Raw genomic sequence first — 16348 nt, 5'->3', positions numbered from 1 at the left:
TAAAATACATCCATAATTATTCCATATAGTGACCGAACCTGAGACAAGCACTCTCAACGTTACTACTAGTCTGTCCAGAGGAAACTAGCCATGGAAATCAACGTACCGTACGTGCTAATTTTTTGTCTTTTCCTTTTTTTCCCAATTTTCTTTTTGCACCCTCCCTCCCTTCTCGAATCCGGAGCGATGTGCGACAATCGATCGATCGATCAACCCCCAATAGCCAGTCATTCAAGCACCAGTCTTTCAGCTTCCGTCAATCTAGACCAAATCTTGGTGAATCATTATATCACATACGGTATCTATGGCTTCGCCGAATGATGACATCCATTGTCCACATAATATGTAGGCCACCATCCCTGACGCACTACACGCCTCTGCTATTCTTTCAAAACCCTTCCCCACAGCCTCCAACCTTGCTCGTTTTTACGTTAGCATGCAAAAATTCTTCAACCATCAACGGGGTGAGCCTTCTCAACACCACCCAGCTCCAGTCCAAGGCAATGAGAACGGCAGGCGCAAACAAAATGGCGCTCTCTCCAGGACTGTGCGTGGACACCTCGTCGCCATGTCTGGAGAATTCGTTGGCACCACTATGTTCCTCTTTTTTGGCTTCGGTGGTACTCAAATCGCCAACACTCTGACTCCTGCTTCGGCGCCGGATCTGCAACAGCTGCTCTTTATTAGCCTTTCATTCGGTTTTTCCCTCGCTGTCACTACGTGGGTGTTCTACAGGATCAGCGGCGGACTGTTCAACCCTGCTGTAAATATTCACTTGCTTAATCGTGGCCCCTTACAACACATTCTGAGAAGCGTATACAGGTAACGCTCGGAATGATGATATCCAATACCCTCCCTTGGACCCGTGGACTCCTACTCGTCCCAGCCCAGATGCTCGGCGGTCTTGTTGCAGCTGGACTCGTCTCCTGCATGTTTCCAGGCCCACTAGCAGTGAACACGACCCTTAGCCACAGCACCTCCATAGCTCAAGGCCTCTTCATCGAGATGTTCCTGACCGCAGAACTGGTCTTGACCGTTTTGTTCTTGGCGGCAGAGAAGAGCAAGGCAACATTCTTGGCGCCAGTGGCCATTGGGCTAGCGCTTTTCGTTGCTGAACTTACGGGCTTGTTCTCACCCTGCCCACCCCTCTCAGCAATCTCCGCCTTCTCGTCACTAATGGTGCCTTTGTAGGGGTATACTTTACCGGCGGATCCCTAAACCCCACCCGATCATTTGGCCCCTGCGCAGTAAATCGCAACTTCCCGGGATATCACTGGATATACTGGCTTGGACCAGCCTTCGGTGCCATCCTTGCTGCAGGATACTATAGATTTGCAAAGCACTACAATTACGAGGAGGCGAATCCGGGCCAAGATGCCTCACATCCATCGGAAGTCGACCCTGAGCAGGGTGAATGAGTCATGGACTTTTATTCAGGAGGCGGACGAGCTCGTTCTTTGCAACGAGGGCCTGGCATCGTGCTGCTCGAAGAGTCCTTCTAAGTACCAAAGCCCTTGGATTTTTGCAACGTACATGGCACTTTCCACGTACTTTTTCCCTTCCTCGCTCTGGTCTCGAAGAAAATGCAGATCCAGCATTCTCTCTGTCCACAACAAGTGATGCACCGTGATGAAATGTGCCAAGATTTCTACTTTAGGGTATGATATTGGGGATATTTTCCTTACCGCGAATGTGAACTTTGGACGTCTTTATGTTCTCACCTATTCCACCCCATTTTTTGAAACAATCAATGTCCAAGTGCACGTTTGTGCCATCCTAAAATTACAGGTATGATCGTCCCTCTCAATCTCTATCCCTGTCGTTGAATGTGCTCGGTCGCATGAGATCATCAAAACACGAGGTTGAATTCAAGTAGCTCTCGAGTACATTGCCTGACTCCATGCTCACAAGAATATACCTCATCTGCAGAGTCACAGCTCAACTGTCTTCCAGAATCGGACCTGGTTGCGATGCTTTTCGCTTCGATCTGCATTTCCTGGCCCTCCATCATATTTGCGACTACGTCGGCGTCGACTAGGATGGTCAGACCTTCGACAGTAGACCATGTTGTCTGCCCCACCTCCCCGGGATCAATCGAGACTGCTTCCGCGATTTTCCTGGTAAGATCACAAGATGTGCGCTCGAAAAGGTATACTGTTATGTAATGGTCAATCTGGGTTACGTGTTTGAAACCGACTGGACGTATGTAAAACAAAGCAATTTTGACTCCCCCGGGCCTTGTTGATCTGTTCCTGGTCCCTTCTGGAAGATCTCGTGTCGACGTCCTTTGCTGCGACTCATCATACCTTGGTGGAGTAGGAAGCTGAGTCGGCTGTGACGACAACATCGAGTGTTTTGGTCTCGAGGTTATCGGCATCAACGCGCTTCGTGAAGCCGAAGATGAGGACGCCGGCCCAGTCTCAGGCGATTCTGGAGGTTTGTCCTTGTGCCCTAACGGGGGCCAGTCACAGTCTTGCTGTTTCTTTCCTTGTTGGTCGAGGAGTGTGTACGGCGGGGTTGAAGTGCAGTTCTGTTGCAAGATCTTGATCTTACAAAGTATGCCATCCTCATGATTTCTTCGTGCTCCTGAGGGTCTCAGCGTCTTGCTTTTATCCCTGCCAAGTCTCTTGTCTTTTGGTGTCTGGCGTGTCTGCGATTGCGCTAATTGCTGCTTCAGTCTTCTGATTCGTTTTTCCCCAATAGCCATATCGTTGGCATTCTTGCGCTCTGCACCATGACTCCTGAATGACTTGATCCTGCAAAAGCTCATCTCGAGATTCGGTCTGAGAGACTGTACTGAAGTGGTCGATATCTCTTCGGTTTTACTGCAGAGTTGCATTGCAACCCCCATGACTCCTTTGCAGTGACTAAAGTCCGTTGACCGGAAATTTAGTCGAAATGCAATTGAAAATTGTCTCATGTCACTGTGGTCTGCGCTCCACATCAACGAGAAGCCATCAGAGTGAACAACCTGAGAATTCGCCCCGTGGTCCGGATGATCAGATTCGTGAGGGTCCACGTATTTTTTTTCTACCTCTCCAGGGTCGGGTCCAGCACGCAACGTATCTTCGACTGAAATGGAATAATGTGAGCCTTTATTTAAATAAGTCACGGGGCTTTCACCAGATCCCTTTAGCATCAAAGCAGGGGGTGCGTGAAGTTTGTGGCAAAAGCGAGCCCTTGGGTCATCATGTCAGTGGATGTTGATCATGCTGAGGAACCTGAATCCAAACACCCACTCGTTTGAGGGCTGCACTGATAAGGCTGACCCAGTACTCCCAATTTTTTGGTAGAAGCTGTCCACGATCTCAGGTTCATGTGACTCGACGACGTCCACGCAATCTGGACTAGCGACATCTTCACACGCAAGAGGTGACAGAGGCTGAAGATCTGGCGAGGCAGAAGATAATGTGTCCGGAAATGAAGTTTGTGGGGTTAGAGGAGATGGGAAGTCCTGAAAATCACAAGACCAGATAGCCTCAGAAGTGGACAGAGATTCGGGAAGGATAAACTCTGACCACATATCGTGCTCAGTGGCGGGGGATAGTGGTTGACTCGACCCTACGACTGTTGGTTGATTACATTCTTCGACTTGTTGTCGTTGAGCAACCAGTGGTCGTCTCAAGGCTGGTTCATCTGTCATGAATGGCGTCGGTGCGACAGAGACAACATTTTCGAGGGAAAGCCACGGGACTCTAGATATCGGTGCGACAGTTGTGTCATCATGTTGTGCATCACTGCAAGTCACGATGTCAATCCAGCAAATCGCTCGAGTAGCGCAAGTACATTGGGAGAAACTGTGTTGGTGGTGAGAAGATTACTTACGCCTCCTCTTTACGTCTGGACCTGATGATGCGTTCGGACTCGGTGACTGATAGGTGGATGGGTACGGAAAGTTCCGGGGCTAACATCAGGGTGGTTCTCCCTGAATCTGGCATAGAGTTCGATGTCCAGCTTCTTGGAGCTCCGCCTATGGAAGTTCTGTCATTTTCTATTTGTGCATCACATCAACGACGATTGTCTGCTTGCCGACGCCACATCCTGGATGTTGATAGGGAAAAGGTTAATATGCGTACCGCTTGCGAAACATGACAGGGAAGACAACAGCTGTTGAAGCTTGAGTGGGACAGGTCCTATTGGCGCTTGCGATGGCATAAATGTTAATGGCATGGATGCGAGAATACTGTACGACCTTCTATCAGTACTGTATCTGTCCCGGATAGTGAGAATGGTCAAGTAGTTAAAGAGTTGACGAAAGCATCTGAAGACGAAATTCAAAACAGGAAGCGGAGTGTTGCTCCGCAGCGGATCACGGCATTACAGTATCACTAGTCTCCATACCTTAAAACCTAGCATGGCGATTGGCAAGATCCCCTCTCGCTCCTCCATCCAACAGGAGTGGCGTCCCGGCGATCAGGCCTAGACCCCAAAAACCCTTTTCCATTCATTACCCGTTGAGCAAACTTACCGTTGGTACTGTATTTCATGTTAGCTGCTGTCGTGATAATCTTCCGGTCATAAAAATACTTATCAAGTACGTATATTAAGATTTCGACGTAATCACTAGTATTTTAGTGAATACATTGACCTAAGCAGCATTCATACAGTCTCTAGTCTTTACGGAGACTCGAGGGATTCTCGGCAGTTGTGGTACCTAGCTGTCAAGGTCTCTGGAAAGTGGTACTGATGTTGCCAGACCAAGCAGAACTCAAAGGTCGGCATCGGCTAGTATGTTTCTTTGAAGATTCTTATTTGAACTAGAACCTCTGCCCTTTCCAATGAATGAATGAAGGTAAGATTGGAACCGTCGATGGCTTCATCCCGAGGTCAAGACGTCGCTGCAACATCCATAATGATCATACCTGTTTGCGCCAAGGCCTCATCCTTGGACTGGCACATTCTCCCAGGTCGTCTCGGTGTGTACTGCGTCGGAGAATCCGGTGGAGAGTCATCCAATTTCCTTCCTTTGCAAAGATCTTCTTGACCCTAGAGTCTGACGGTTATTGAAAGCTATCCATTTCCTCGTGCTCCAACTTGCGAAGAATGAATGTGTTAGTGTACATGCTTGGATCCGGTCGGTTGGCTTCCGGATACATACCGCTCTGGCATCCATCCAAATCCAATATACCAACATGATCTGCATTATCATTGACAGGATCAATCCTGTGACAATCAGGCCGTCGTCGGAAGAGCCTATCCAATCAAACATCGCCATTACGCTTCCTACCCTGCATCGCAAGCTTGTCATGACGACCTTGAGTGTCCTGTACACACATACTAAAAGAGTCCGTGAATGCAAGGATGGTTTGGTCGTCATCGCTGGACATTTGTCCTCCTGCTGCACCGACAAGGCCGAAAGAACAGTGGCTGACCGAGGCGCTGCATTTAGGAGTGACTCGATTGCTTGCTCTTGGCTCATCTGGGCCGCCATAGCTCTGTCAAGCATGACTCGAGGATAGAAAGGTTCCTGCGTAGAAGATGTCTTCCCCCTCCAGCACAAATCGTAACGAGATAGGTATGTGAAGATTGCATGAGCCTTTTGCTGTACTGGTAGCGGGCAGTTCGTGATGTTCAATGGATACCGGAGCACAAGTGACGAGGAAGCAAGCAGGATTCTGAAGAAGGAAAAGAAGGGATAGGGAGAAAAAGACTTTCATCGTGAATCGTGGCTGGTCAGAGACTGTGGACTTAGCTGGAGAGATGAAGAATGGTCACATAGGCTTGAGTTGTTCAAGGAAATGGGGGGGGGGGGGGTAAGGGAAGAGGGTCAAGCATGGTAATGTAGGCCAAAAGGCAGATGGAGAGTCGATGGGTTGGTAGTAAGCTGTACTGCCGGAGTGGAATAATATCAGAGGGTCTCGCTTGTTCTACGTGGGAAAAAGGGTGTAGCAAACCCGAGCGTTCGCCGATCAATTACCGCATTGAAACCGTCTTCTTTTTCCCATTGGCCCGATGGATGAGCATCAGATCCTGTTTTGGGGAAAAGAAGTGACTTCTCTAGCTAGTAGTAATTCAGACTCACGGCTAGCCGGGGTACCTATGGCCAGCCCTACACTCGTGCCTCGCTTCGGGGGCCAATCATATCGCAAGCTTATTACGGTATACCCCTCCCTTAGAGTCTAAGTAGAAAACCCTGGAATCGCTATATTAATCGTTATTTTGTATAAGACACCCGCAATAATTAACCGAAATGCGAAATTCGCGACTTTTAATAATTTTCACGACTATTATATAATTCTTTAAAGTTAATCGCGAGGGGATAGACCTATCGAGGTTACTAATTAAGTATTTAAACCTTTTATTAAGATCGAATAGCTTATTATTATCGTATAAGCTAATTCAAAATCGCGATCTCCGCTAACGCTTATAGCACTTACCTTTAGTCGATTAATCTTTATCGAAAAACCTTAGACGATAGCGTATCGTATTTAGTATTATTAGAAGATTATATAACGAATCGAGTTAAGGAATTATTAGAATAGATTCATTATATTACTCTTAATTAGAAAGTCGAGTATTTAAGATACTATCTCTATAGAAATATATATTAACTTAAATACGTTTTACTTAGAAGTTAAAGGGATTATAGTATATATATTTTAAATAATATTAACGCGATTAGCGCGCCTAGAACAAGCTCGTATAGATATAAAATATATTGAGAATACTTAGATATTCAAATTTCTCTATAACGATAAGACGAGATATCTTCGAACTTTAGATATTAATCTCTTTATATCTTATAGTAATATTCTTTCTCTATATAATAGCGAAGTCTAAATACTTTTAATAGTTCGAATCGAAAGAAATTTAAAAATTTATATATTTGATTCTCGGATATAAAAGTAGAGAGAAGATAACTAAGCGATATTTGATTAGGTCGTTTATAACGACGACGTAGACTTTTCTATATTCAAAGACGTCTTTTCTATATTCTATATATTTATAAGAGACTTGACATCGTGCGAGATATTTTTATTTATCGATATCGCCGCTATTAATATCTAACTTTATACTAAAAGAATAAATTATCTCGCTTCGCTCTTCGCTCTACTCTTCGCAAGTTCGATAGCTATATAATTACTTGCGTGCTTATATATATATATATATATATATATACTTACTACTTATTTATATATATCGCCGCGACGACTCTTATAAATCAGTCGTTTAAAAATAAAAGAAGATTACGGCGTCTAATCGAAGTAATAAACTAATTAGCGAGATTACGATATTTTCCTTAATACGCCGTATCGTCGATTCGGCGAGTATTATAGCGGTTACCTCGAGGATTATATACTATAAAAGAATTTCTATATAGTATTACGCGTCTATTAAGACGTATTAATACGACGTTCTTAAATATTAATATCGCTACTATAGCTAAGTTAGCTAAGTTTTTAGTAAAATGAAATTAAAAGCTTACTTCTTAATACTCACTATAGCTTCTAATTTGACGAGGCTATTTAACTATTTATTTAACTTTTTTAGAGAATTTCAAGAAAGGCCATATTACGTAGTTGCGTATTTTTATTAAGAATCATATATACGTAGGGTATAAATATTACATATCGGGCAATACACTAAAAAATAAGTCTTGGCAGGGTTTCCTGCTCAGACCACTGCGTGGGGCCACTGAGACTATTCTCTAGCTTTGAAACTTGGAAATGACAAAAGTACTTAACCGCATGCGAAAGCGCCGCCACGCTGCCACACCGCCACAGCTAGTGGCGTGTGACAGCCAAGTATGTTATTCGTGTCTGATAACCCGCAAAAATGGCTCCGAAGAGAGGAATATTACAATGCCCGGTAATATATGGTAATTACCAACTCAATCAAAGTCAAAGACTGATTGAAGTGAAATTGAAATACGATACGAATGATGTCTGACATCTTCACCATTCATTCACCTCAGGTAAAGGAGCTCCTCCGCCTGGTTACATGGATTTTCCAAAAAGCAACTGGTGAAAAACAGTTCCTTCCAGAGGCCAACAAGTTCTGGTACTTGCATAGCGCATCGAGCTGTGCGCTATCGAGTGTGACTTCTTGCATGCCTTGGTAGCATTGACCGTAATCAACAAGAGCGCCGAAGAGCTTGTAAGCAAGGCCACGTTTGACTTGTCCTTGCTCGACACCTTGCTCCAAGCTGTCAATTCGGCTTCTGATCAAGTAGGCGTTGCGCCTCCATTCCTTCAGCCAACCATCGGTGTTCTCGAAGTCGACGGTGCAATTCGCGTGATTCGCCGTCTTATTGCCATCGCCAGTAACGCTATAGAAGTCAATCAAGACACGTCGGGCATTCCAGTCTGCAGACGCCGAAGCGCGGACTAGCTGTGGCCCATTTCCAGTGGCAATTAGAGGCTTGTTGACGGTCATGTCGGACACATCCATTCCGATCCCTTTCGTATCTGTCTTGGCCGCTTGTAGTAAGTAGTCGGCAACAGTCAGGGCAATATCGGCGTAGAGAGACTGGATGGATTAGCAACTTGCCTTAAGAAACTTTGGAAAACACTTACCGAAGGGCAGAGAGAGGCCCCGTTGACTTTGTGCCCCTGAATCACGCCCGACAAGGATGGATGGTGGAGATTTGACTCAATGACGAGAGTCGACTTTTCATCACCGAGTTGCTGCTCGAGCACTCTCTGAACCGAAGACGTAGACAGCATAGAATTTGCGGATACGAGAGCAGCTGAGATCGCCGCGGACTTTTCGTCTCCTTTAGTAAGGCAAAAGTCGTTGCTGTACTGGATCCAATAGTTCTTGCTATCCCAATGATAAGAAGGAAGCTAAAGAACCCTAAGGGCGTGTTTGAAGTCCCGGTGATATTCCTTCCATTGAATATCGAGGCCGGCCAGATACAGTGACGATAGACTTTTGGCCAGCACCTTCCAAGCGTCTTCATTGCGCCGAAGTGATGGAAGGGCATGTATGTGAGAACCAAGGGCCGCTTTGATCATTTTAGAGCAAATCGGGTGAGCACCAATCTCGACCCAGATGCTTTCGTCTTTAACGGTGCCAGCATCCCTGCCAGCGACTAGTGCCGCTTGAAAGTTGACAGTCTCTCGACGGGCACGGCTCAAATAAGATGGGCCGAGTATTCCTTTATCACTAATGACTTCTCCGTGTAGAGGAGACATGTAGGGCATTGATGGCTCGCTGAACCTTACAGCCTGCGCTGCGGATTCGAAATCGTGTAAAATGCACTCGACTTAAGATGAGTGAAAAGCGAAGGGTACATCGAGCTTTATGCTCTTGATGTTTTGCGCTGTAAGAATGTTTGAAAGCAAGTCAATCCCTGAAATCGTCCCACTGAGTACAGTCTCATTAGGACCATTGATACAAGCAACTTCGTAGCTTTGCCGATTCACATAATTGCTGAGCGATGACAAAGACGCTTTGACGGCGAGCATAGCATGTGTTCCGATGTTGCAGCGTTCTTCTAAAACCTGAGCTCTGATTCCGGCTAAGAAGATAGCGTCGCTAGCTGAGACAACTCCTGCGGTGTGAAGCGCCGCATATTCTCCAAGGCTGTGACCGATTACCGTGGATGGATAAACTCCCCAAGAGATCCATAGTTGAGCAAGGGCCATCTGTACGCAGACAGTGCCTACTTGAGAGACTACTGGCCCGACCTCCTGAAGGCCGCCGCGAGAACCATCAATCAGGGGTACAAAGCTTGGAAATCCTTGGCTTTGCGCTATGCGATCAAAGCGCTGGATACTTGCCCCAAATGAGGAGATGTGGTCGAATAGCTGGCGTGCCAGACTGGCATATAGGGCGCCTTGGCCTGTGAATACGAAGTTCACTTTGGGGACCTTTGCGGGAATCGGAATTGATTTTAGGTCTTCGCTTGGTCCAAGGCCTTGCAGAGCGTCTTTGGTCGATCTGAGGTCATGGCCACTGACGATAACTCGATGGCTATGGTGCATGCGGCGAGCGGTTGATGTGTATGCCAGAAATGGGAGCGACAGTTCGGGGTTGCCATTCAGAAAAGCCGCCAAAGTTTCGATGTTCTTCTGAATTGAAAGCTTGCTTTTGCCAGAAACTGCCACCAAGTGAGTGGATCGAGGGTCGAGGTGATCCATAGGGAAAACGCTAGGAGCATCTTCCATAAGCAGAGCAGTGTTCCCTCCGGCAGCACTGAAGTTGTTCAAAAATACGGTTCGTTTTCGCTTCCCATGCTCCGGTCGTCTCCAATCAGTCGGTTCCAACGCAATCTTCACATTTCTCACCTTGAAGTCGGTAGGGAAATTGTGGTTGATCTTTGTTTTGATACCGCAGTGCGGCGGGATCTCGTTCTCTTCCATCATCTTCAGGACCTTGATCAGAGAAGTTACCCCTGATCCTGACTCTGCGTGACCGACGTTTGCCTTGACCGATCCAAGGTGTAGCGAATGTTCAGGACCACGGTTTCCTGGAGCAAAAACATCTAAGACCGGCTTCATCTCCACGGCATCACCAGCTTGAGTGCCAGTTCCATGCATTTCGATGTAACTCACATCGAGCGGATCAACGTTTGCAACATCCAAAATATTGGTAAAGATGGAGGCTTGTCATTCTAGAAATCCTGTTAGCTTTCTAAAAAGTCGAAGTAGGAAATGTCACTTACGAGTCCGCTTCTGCGAAGTGGTTCGTGTATGCTCCAAGAATGACGCCCTTGATAGGGTCATTGTCGGCTTCTGCGTCCTCCAACCTCTTGAGAACCACGATTCCTACAGCATCAGCTCTGCAATAACCATTTGCACCGTCATCGAATGTGTTACAATTCCCTGTGGATGACAAGAAGTGGCCGCGGTCGAGACCAGCGAAATTATCTGGGTTTGTCATGACGTTTGTACCACCGGCAATGGCAGTGTCGCAATCACCTCTCCACAATGAGTTGCAGGCTACGTGTATGGCTGCAAAACTCGAGGAACACGCTGTGTCGATGCTGAAGCTGGGTCCACTGAACTTGAAATGATAACTGATGCGCCCTGGAGTGAAAGCACGGTTGCCACCAGGTATAAAATAACTGTCGATATTCTGGCCACTTTTCACTTCCCTCTAATCATCACTAGTCATGCCATAAAAGATGCCGACTCGGTCCCGTTGGGTTGATGGAGTTGTGTCTGGTCCAAAGCCGGCCATCTCCAGGGCTTCGTATGCAGTAGTGATCGCTAATCGCTGACCTGGATCGGCATTGGCAGATTCCCGTGGTGACATGTTGAAGAACCGAGCATCGAACAAGCCTGGTTTCTCAATGAAGCAGCCATATTGGACCTTACTCGTATTCTTCTTTCGGCCAGTAGGGTCATAATGCGTTGCGACGTCGAATCGGTCTTCTGGAATCTTTCGATGGACATCAAGACCCTTGTGCAGGATATCCCAATAGAACTTGTCTATGCTTTCAGCATCAGGAAATCTTCCCCCATACCCAACGATTGCGATCTTCGATTGTTCTGGTTTGCCACTCGGGCTTGAAGACGGATCGTTCCTGGGGTCAGCCATGCAGGAATTCTTTATGGTTGTCTGTGACTGAGTGGTTTGTGAGAGTCTCGAAGCTAAACTTTGAGCTGTAGAAGTGAGGATTGGATAGATGATGACGCGCGAAGAAGGAGATGCTTGACAAATTTTTGTCGCGCTCTCTTTCAATATGTTCCAGCGAAGTTGCTGAGTTAGAACATCATTCAGGACAATCCGCAACAAGAACCTGTAACTATGTCCTGAGACTCGTTGTCCCGCTGCACTGGAGAGTAGAGGAAATTTCGATCTCTAAGAATCAAGTATTGCTTGATCACATGGAGCCAGAATTGCTTCAACCTCATTCGGCCCATAGATGTGAGGTGCATGGTAGGGAGCATTGGTCGAGAGCTTGGTTGGTTTGAAAGCGGAGAAAGGCTCTGATTGCAACAATTGCTGGAGAACCATGGACGGGCCGCTGATTGTTACATTAGTTGAAGTAACGGCACTCACGTAAGGTCTTGAACTCTTCGAAAGACCCTGCTGGAGTCAACAAAAGTCTCAAAATTGGCGTTGAGAATTTACATTTGCATTAAGAACGCATCAAGAATGGCAGCAGCCTGTTCCTCTTGCATGCCTACTATCACCGGCCATATTGGTGGGACAACGGAGCGGGGTTCAATATCATTGCGTGCTTCAAAAGACCCTAGGCCTGTTCGAAATGCAACTAGGACTGCTTCTATAGCCGCAGGAAGAAGCTCAGCAATTGTTTGGGAGGTACTTATGGCAGCGGCTGCAAAAGATCCAGTACACAGTCCCACGGCATGAACTGGTCGAGCTGTGAGGATATCGCCGTGATCCTTCACTATAGTACCTAACTGAAGTTAGCATTGGCCGCCGTTTAGAGTAGTAAACGCAACGACATACTTTACCAAACGGCCAAGTTGGTTGATGCAAAGCAAAGCGAGCCCAAGAGCCGGATTGTCCCCAAACCCACGGCGTCTGGCAGTCAATAGCTCAAGGAGGGTATTATAGCGGGGAAACCATTCTTGTTGAATGACGGGCAATCGTGCTATCTCGACACGAAGTGCATAGTTGACACGCTCAAAGAAGGATCTCAAAACACTATTGTCGTTGACATGCAGAAGTTGGCGCAAGTCGGCATCAGATGCATTCTTCTGGTCTCCAAAGATGAAGATCTGGGTTGGTGGCTCCATGTTGAAGGATCTATGCAGGCGTAGTGACCAAGTGGGAATGGAAAGAACGTTGAAGCCTTGTCACTGTTACGTGCGCGGGCTTGAAGGTGACTTAATAGAGAATTCTTCAGGCTCTTCGGAACTTGCCTCGACAACACTCGGGCCTCTAGGCTTGATAACGGTGTTCAATGCTTATCTCTCAGCCTCCGAAACGTATATATTCCCAAGACTAAGGTTGCAACACGGGAGAAGGGAACATGGCAAAGGAGCGATGACAGGTTTTAGCCGAGCAGCGATTGTGGTATGACGTTGTACGAAACGTTGCCGGAATTGTAAATTGCAGTATACAATCGGGTTATGCATCGAATGATTCTTGTCCGTACAGCCGAAGGCCTGCATCTTGAATCGGGTGTAGGATGTGCGTCCGCACTGTGCCCGACGGATGCCCGACATTGGAGTTGGATGGGCAGTCGGATTGACAAACATGCTCATGAAAGCACCCATGTCCAAGGTCATCACCCATCAATAACCTTCTCGGCCCAGCAGGCGAACACGGGTGCTAATGTATGGGAGTCTAAAGAGTCACACGGCTGTTGTCAGTGATTAAGTGAGGTTGACTCCAGGTGAATAGAATGGCTTCTAGTAATGATTGAACTTCCATGATGGCTAGATGATGCAAGAGTCGAACATAGATTGTAGATAGAAGCAGAACATACTGTGGACCAGCGAGATGCGCCATCAGCGGCTTCGAGGAGGATATATTATGCGTCTAACGGTGTCATGAGCTCGATGAACGAAGAGCGGACAGAATGCAGCGCTGGAACTCTACCATCGACCATCGAATCATACCATACTTTAACCATCAGACCTTGACAAGCGGTGCATGGACCTGGCTCATGTATCTGTGGTAGTCTTCTTCATCCATGCCATGCTTGCGATAGGCGCAGACTATCCAACATAGCAGCCGCTGAGGCTCCTCGTTCATTGGTGCCATTTCCAGAGCGATCGAGGCTGAAGATCTTATCGTAGTTGGAGTCGTGCAGACGTTGCTAGAGTGAATGGAAACGCTTACAGGGGGAATAAGAGTAATATGGGACTACATTCAACTCTGAATTGAGCCATTGTCATCTGCCAGGGTCATCAGCCTTCCAGGAACCGGGATTGTTGACGGTGAAGTGCTTCGGCACCCGAATCTCGTGCTTGGGCACAGCGGGGGACACTTTGAAAATCAATGGGTCAGTTCCTTGGATTGAGCTCTTGCGCGATAAGACTAGCGTATAAAAATTTATCTAACCCGTCGAAGATATAAAAACAGCGGTATTTCGGTGGGCGACAAATATAGTCCGATTCGTAGATAGATCCGTACTCATACTACACGGGCAAAGTAGTCCTGGTCCCCTACGGAGAGTCGGAGAGACCACCTGGGCCGGCTCATCCAGCCAATCAATGCAGACATGGTGAGAAAATTGGCTTCGCGTATTTCTCATCACTACCGGCTCTTGAGGCCTTGATGCCGGATGATTTCGTCGCTAGGATTCAGGGTACACAAGTAGACCCCAACATTCCCACAAGTGATGCGGACCGACTCCCTTTCATTAATGGTCAGACAGGCGAGCGCATTGGGGAAATCAAATCGAGCAAATTTTACCGTCTCCGACGCGACAAGTTCCGTAAGCTGTTGATGGAAGGACTCGATATCAAATGGGAAAAGAGTCTTACGGATATCATATACTCTGCAGATGAGACGAAAGTCACAGCACGCTTCGCAGATGGAACAAAGGACACAGGTAGTCTTTCGGTTGCATCCGACGGTACACATTCGACAGTGCGGGAGCTGCTCGTCGGAGCTGAGAAAGCTAAGGTGACCCCCACCGAATTTGCTACAAGCTTGTGCTTCACGAAGCACTCCCGAGAGCGAGCTTTGTTCCTACGGAGTACACCGTTTCACCCACTCTATCAGGTCGCCCCACATCCCAATGGCTACTTTGGCTGGCTTAGTCTCCACGACGGTGATGATGTCGATCACCCTGAGAAATGGACGTTCTTCCATTACATTGTCTTGTCCCGAGCCTCGAAACGTGGAAAACAACAAGTCAATGGCTGGACATCTCGCATACCAGAAGGAATTGGCCAAAGAATTCTGCGACCCTTTCAGGAGCTTTTTCGAATGGACACCAACCGACAACCCCTTATGGTAAAGAAGGATCCAAGCGAAGACAAGCCGGGAGAATCAACGGCCGAATCACTCTTGCAGGGGATGCAGCGCACCCGATGACTTTTCAAAGAGGGCAAGGGCTCAACCATGCGCTCAAGGATTCGTACGAGCTTTGCAAAAGGATTGAAGGGTTCTGGAATTCTGGCCGCTTTTCATCCGAGCAGAGGGTAATGGCAATTGCAGCCTATGAGAACGAGATGAGGCCGCGGGGAGGCGAGGAAGTGCGCTTGAGTGAGGCAAATAGTATAGCAATGCATGATTGGGAAAAGGTGATGCAGAGTCCCTCCGTAAACAAGGGCATGTATGTCCCATTTAAAGCTGCTAGATGATAGATTGTTGAATCCACTTCTGAAGTTTGGCTCTTGCCATGACAAGTGCCTTCGTGCGAGGTATTGAGGGTAGTACGACCTGGGATCTCGGTGCCCTTTAGCTCTGAGTTTCCTATCCTGAGATTTGTGTTTGCATTGTTGGTCCCAGAAAACAGAAGGCTGAAAGGAAGATTCAACACAAAGGACTCGAAATAGTCTCTTGGGCTGGCTTTTGCACAACATGCAAAGTGAGGTATCCGTTGCAAAATGTAATCAACCCCTTTGCTAACATTTCTGTACAATTCCATTATACGCTGAGAACGGCTACTGGCGTGATGATGTCCACTGCCAAGCTTTACAATAAATAATGGCATGGCACTCTGTACTCGCTGCAGGTCAGCGTTGTAGCCGGCACCAAAAATCCTGCACCGCGCTAGTAGCAGCCCTAACCCTACTTTCGGAAGGCGACCTTGTAACAAGAGACCCTAGAACGTTGTTCTGGGACCGTATAGACTGAATTCTAGGGACTTCTATCGGGCCTGATAGGGGCAATGAGTCCCAAATTGGTCTCAAGTCAGTCGCGGTTCCGAAGCGAATCTAAGTGCATTGTCCAGGCAATCCTTCAGGCGGGGCGTTATCCGAGACCTTGGCGCAGGAGTCTTGGCATGTAGCCGCTAACCGGGTTCCAATCTGGGATCGGCCGGGTACTACTTGACGGGCGTCGGGCAGGCTTTTCTCTGATCGGAAAAAGCGGCAGGGAGAGCAAAACCCGCGGGAAGGCACCACATAGACACCTTATCGAAAAAAAACAGTACAATATTAGCCCCAGAAACATCTAAAATAACCATAATAACTAACAAAACTAATAACCACCCATCAAAAACTAACCTTAAATAAAATATGCAAGTAAATTTATTTAAAAATATAAATAAGTAACAATACCACCAAACCACATATTACCGGCCCAGTTACGGGAAACGGAACGTTCACAACAGAGTTTAGGGGAAAACAAGCTCACCCCCCAACTTTTTCACCCCGCCGAGCGAACCCGTCTCTGAACCTCCAGCGCCAGCCCTCGGGCCTATCCTCTCTCATGACACCCCTCGGCTGTACGAGACATCTCATTTCGTCCGCACCCATCCCATTATCAAGCATGCGCCGTAAGCCCCGCCTCGCATGAATCCTGTGCA

The 16348-nt window shown here is 47.3% G+C and overlaps 7 protein-coding genes across 7 annotated transcripts; 2 read left to right on the top strand and 5 right to left on the bottom strand.

Moving 5' to 3' along the window:
• Positions 1 to 436: 436 nt before the first annotated feature.
• HO173_006070 (uncharacterized protein) lies at positions 437 to 1418 on the top strand (the record flags this gene model as incomplete). Its single annotated transcript, XM_037307981.1, has 3 exons — positions 437 to 763; positions 823 to 1123; positions 1192 to 1418. 3 exons carry the CDS (start codon positions 437 to 439, stop codon positions 1416 to 1418), a joined length of 855 nt encoding a protein of 284 aa, XP_037165241.1.
• A 431-nt stretch (positions 1419 to 1849) lies between these two features.
• HO173_006069 (uncharacterized protein) lies at positions 1850 to 4170 on the bottom strand (the record flags this gene model as incomplete). Its single annotated transcript, XM_037307980.1, has 4 exons — positions 1850 to 3179; positions 3240 to 3737; positions 3826 to 3970; positions 4077 to 4170. The coding sequence occupies 4 exons, from the start codon at positions 4168 to 4170 to the stop codon at positions 1850 to 1852; spliced, it is 2067 nt and encodes a 688-aa protein (XP_037165240.1).
• A 3741-nt stretch (positions 4171 to 7911) lies between these two features.
• Positions 7912 to 9146, bottom strand: HO173_006068 (uncharacterized protein; the record flags this gene model as incomplete). Its single annotated transcript, XM_037307979.1, has 3 exons — positions 7912 to 8469; positions 8517 to 8744; positions 8796 to 9146. 3 exons carry the CDS (start codon positions 9144 to 9146, stop codon positions 7912 to 7914), a joined length of 1137 nt encoding a protein of 378 aa, XP_037165239.1.
• A 63-nt stretch (positions 9147 to 9209) lies between these two features.
• On the bottom strand, positions 9210 to 10484 carry HO173_006067 (uncharacterized protein; the record flags this gene model as incomplete). The annotated part of the gene is made up of 1 exon (XM_037307978.1): positions 9210 to 10484. The coding sequence occupies one exon, from the start codon at positions 10482 to 10484 to the stop codon at positions 9210 to 9212; it is 1275 nt and encodes a 424-aa protein (XP_037165238.1).
• A 121-nt stretch (positions 10485 to 10605) lies between these two features.
• HO173_006066 (uncharacterized protein) lies at positions 10606 to 10827 on the bottom strand (the record flags this gene model as incomplete). The annotated part of the gene is made up of 1 exon (XM_037307977.1): positions 10606 to 10827. One exon carries the CDS (start codon positions 10825 to 10827, stop codon positions 10606 to 10608), a length of 222 nt encoding a protein of 73 aa, XP_037165237.1.
• A 216-nt stretch (positions 10828 to 11043) lies between these two features.
• HO173_006065 (uncharacterized protein) lies at positions 11044 to 12656 on the bottom strand (the record flags this gene model as incomplete). Its single annotated transcript, XM_037307976.1, has 4 exons — positions 11044 to 11455; positions 11953 to 11979; positions 12025 to 12313; positions 12377 to 12656. 4 exons carry the CDS (start codon positions 12654 to 12656, stop codon positions 11044 to 11046), a joined length of 1008 nt encoding a protein of 335 aa, XP_037165236.1.
• Positions 12657 to 14145: 1489 nt separating this feature from the next.
• On the top strand, positions 14146 to 14910 carry HO173_006064 (uncharacterized protein; the record flags this gene model as incomplete). The annotated part of the gene is made up of 1 exon (XM_037307975.1): positions 14146 to 14910. One exon carries the CDS (start codon positions 14146 to 14148, stop codon positions 14908 to 14910), a length of 765 nt encoding a protein of 254 aa, XP_037165235.1.
• Positions 14911 to 16348: the final 1438 nt, after the last annotated feature.

The sequence above is a fragment of the Letharia columbiana genome (genome assembly GCF_014066305.1).
Source record: "Letharia columbiana isolate WasteWater2 chromosome Unknown Sc0000017_s0, whole genome shotgun sequence".
In the NCBI taxonomy this organism is placed as follows: Eukaryota; Fungi; Ascomycota; class Lecanoromycetes; order Lecanorales; family Parmeliaceae; genus Letharia; species Letharia columbiana.
The sequence above is the reverse complement of the archived record's forward strand: the minus strand, read 5'-3'. Positions and strand labels throughout refer to the sequence as shown.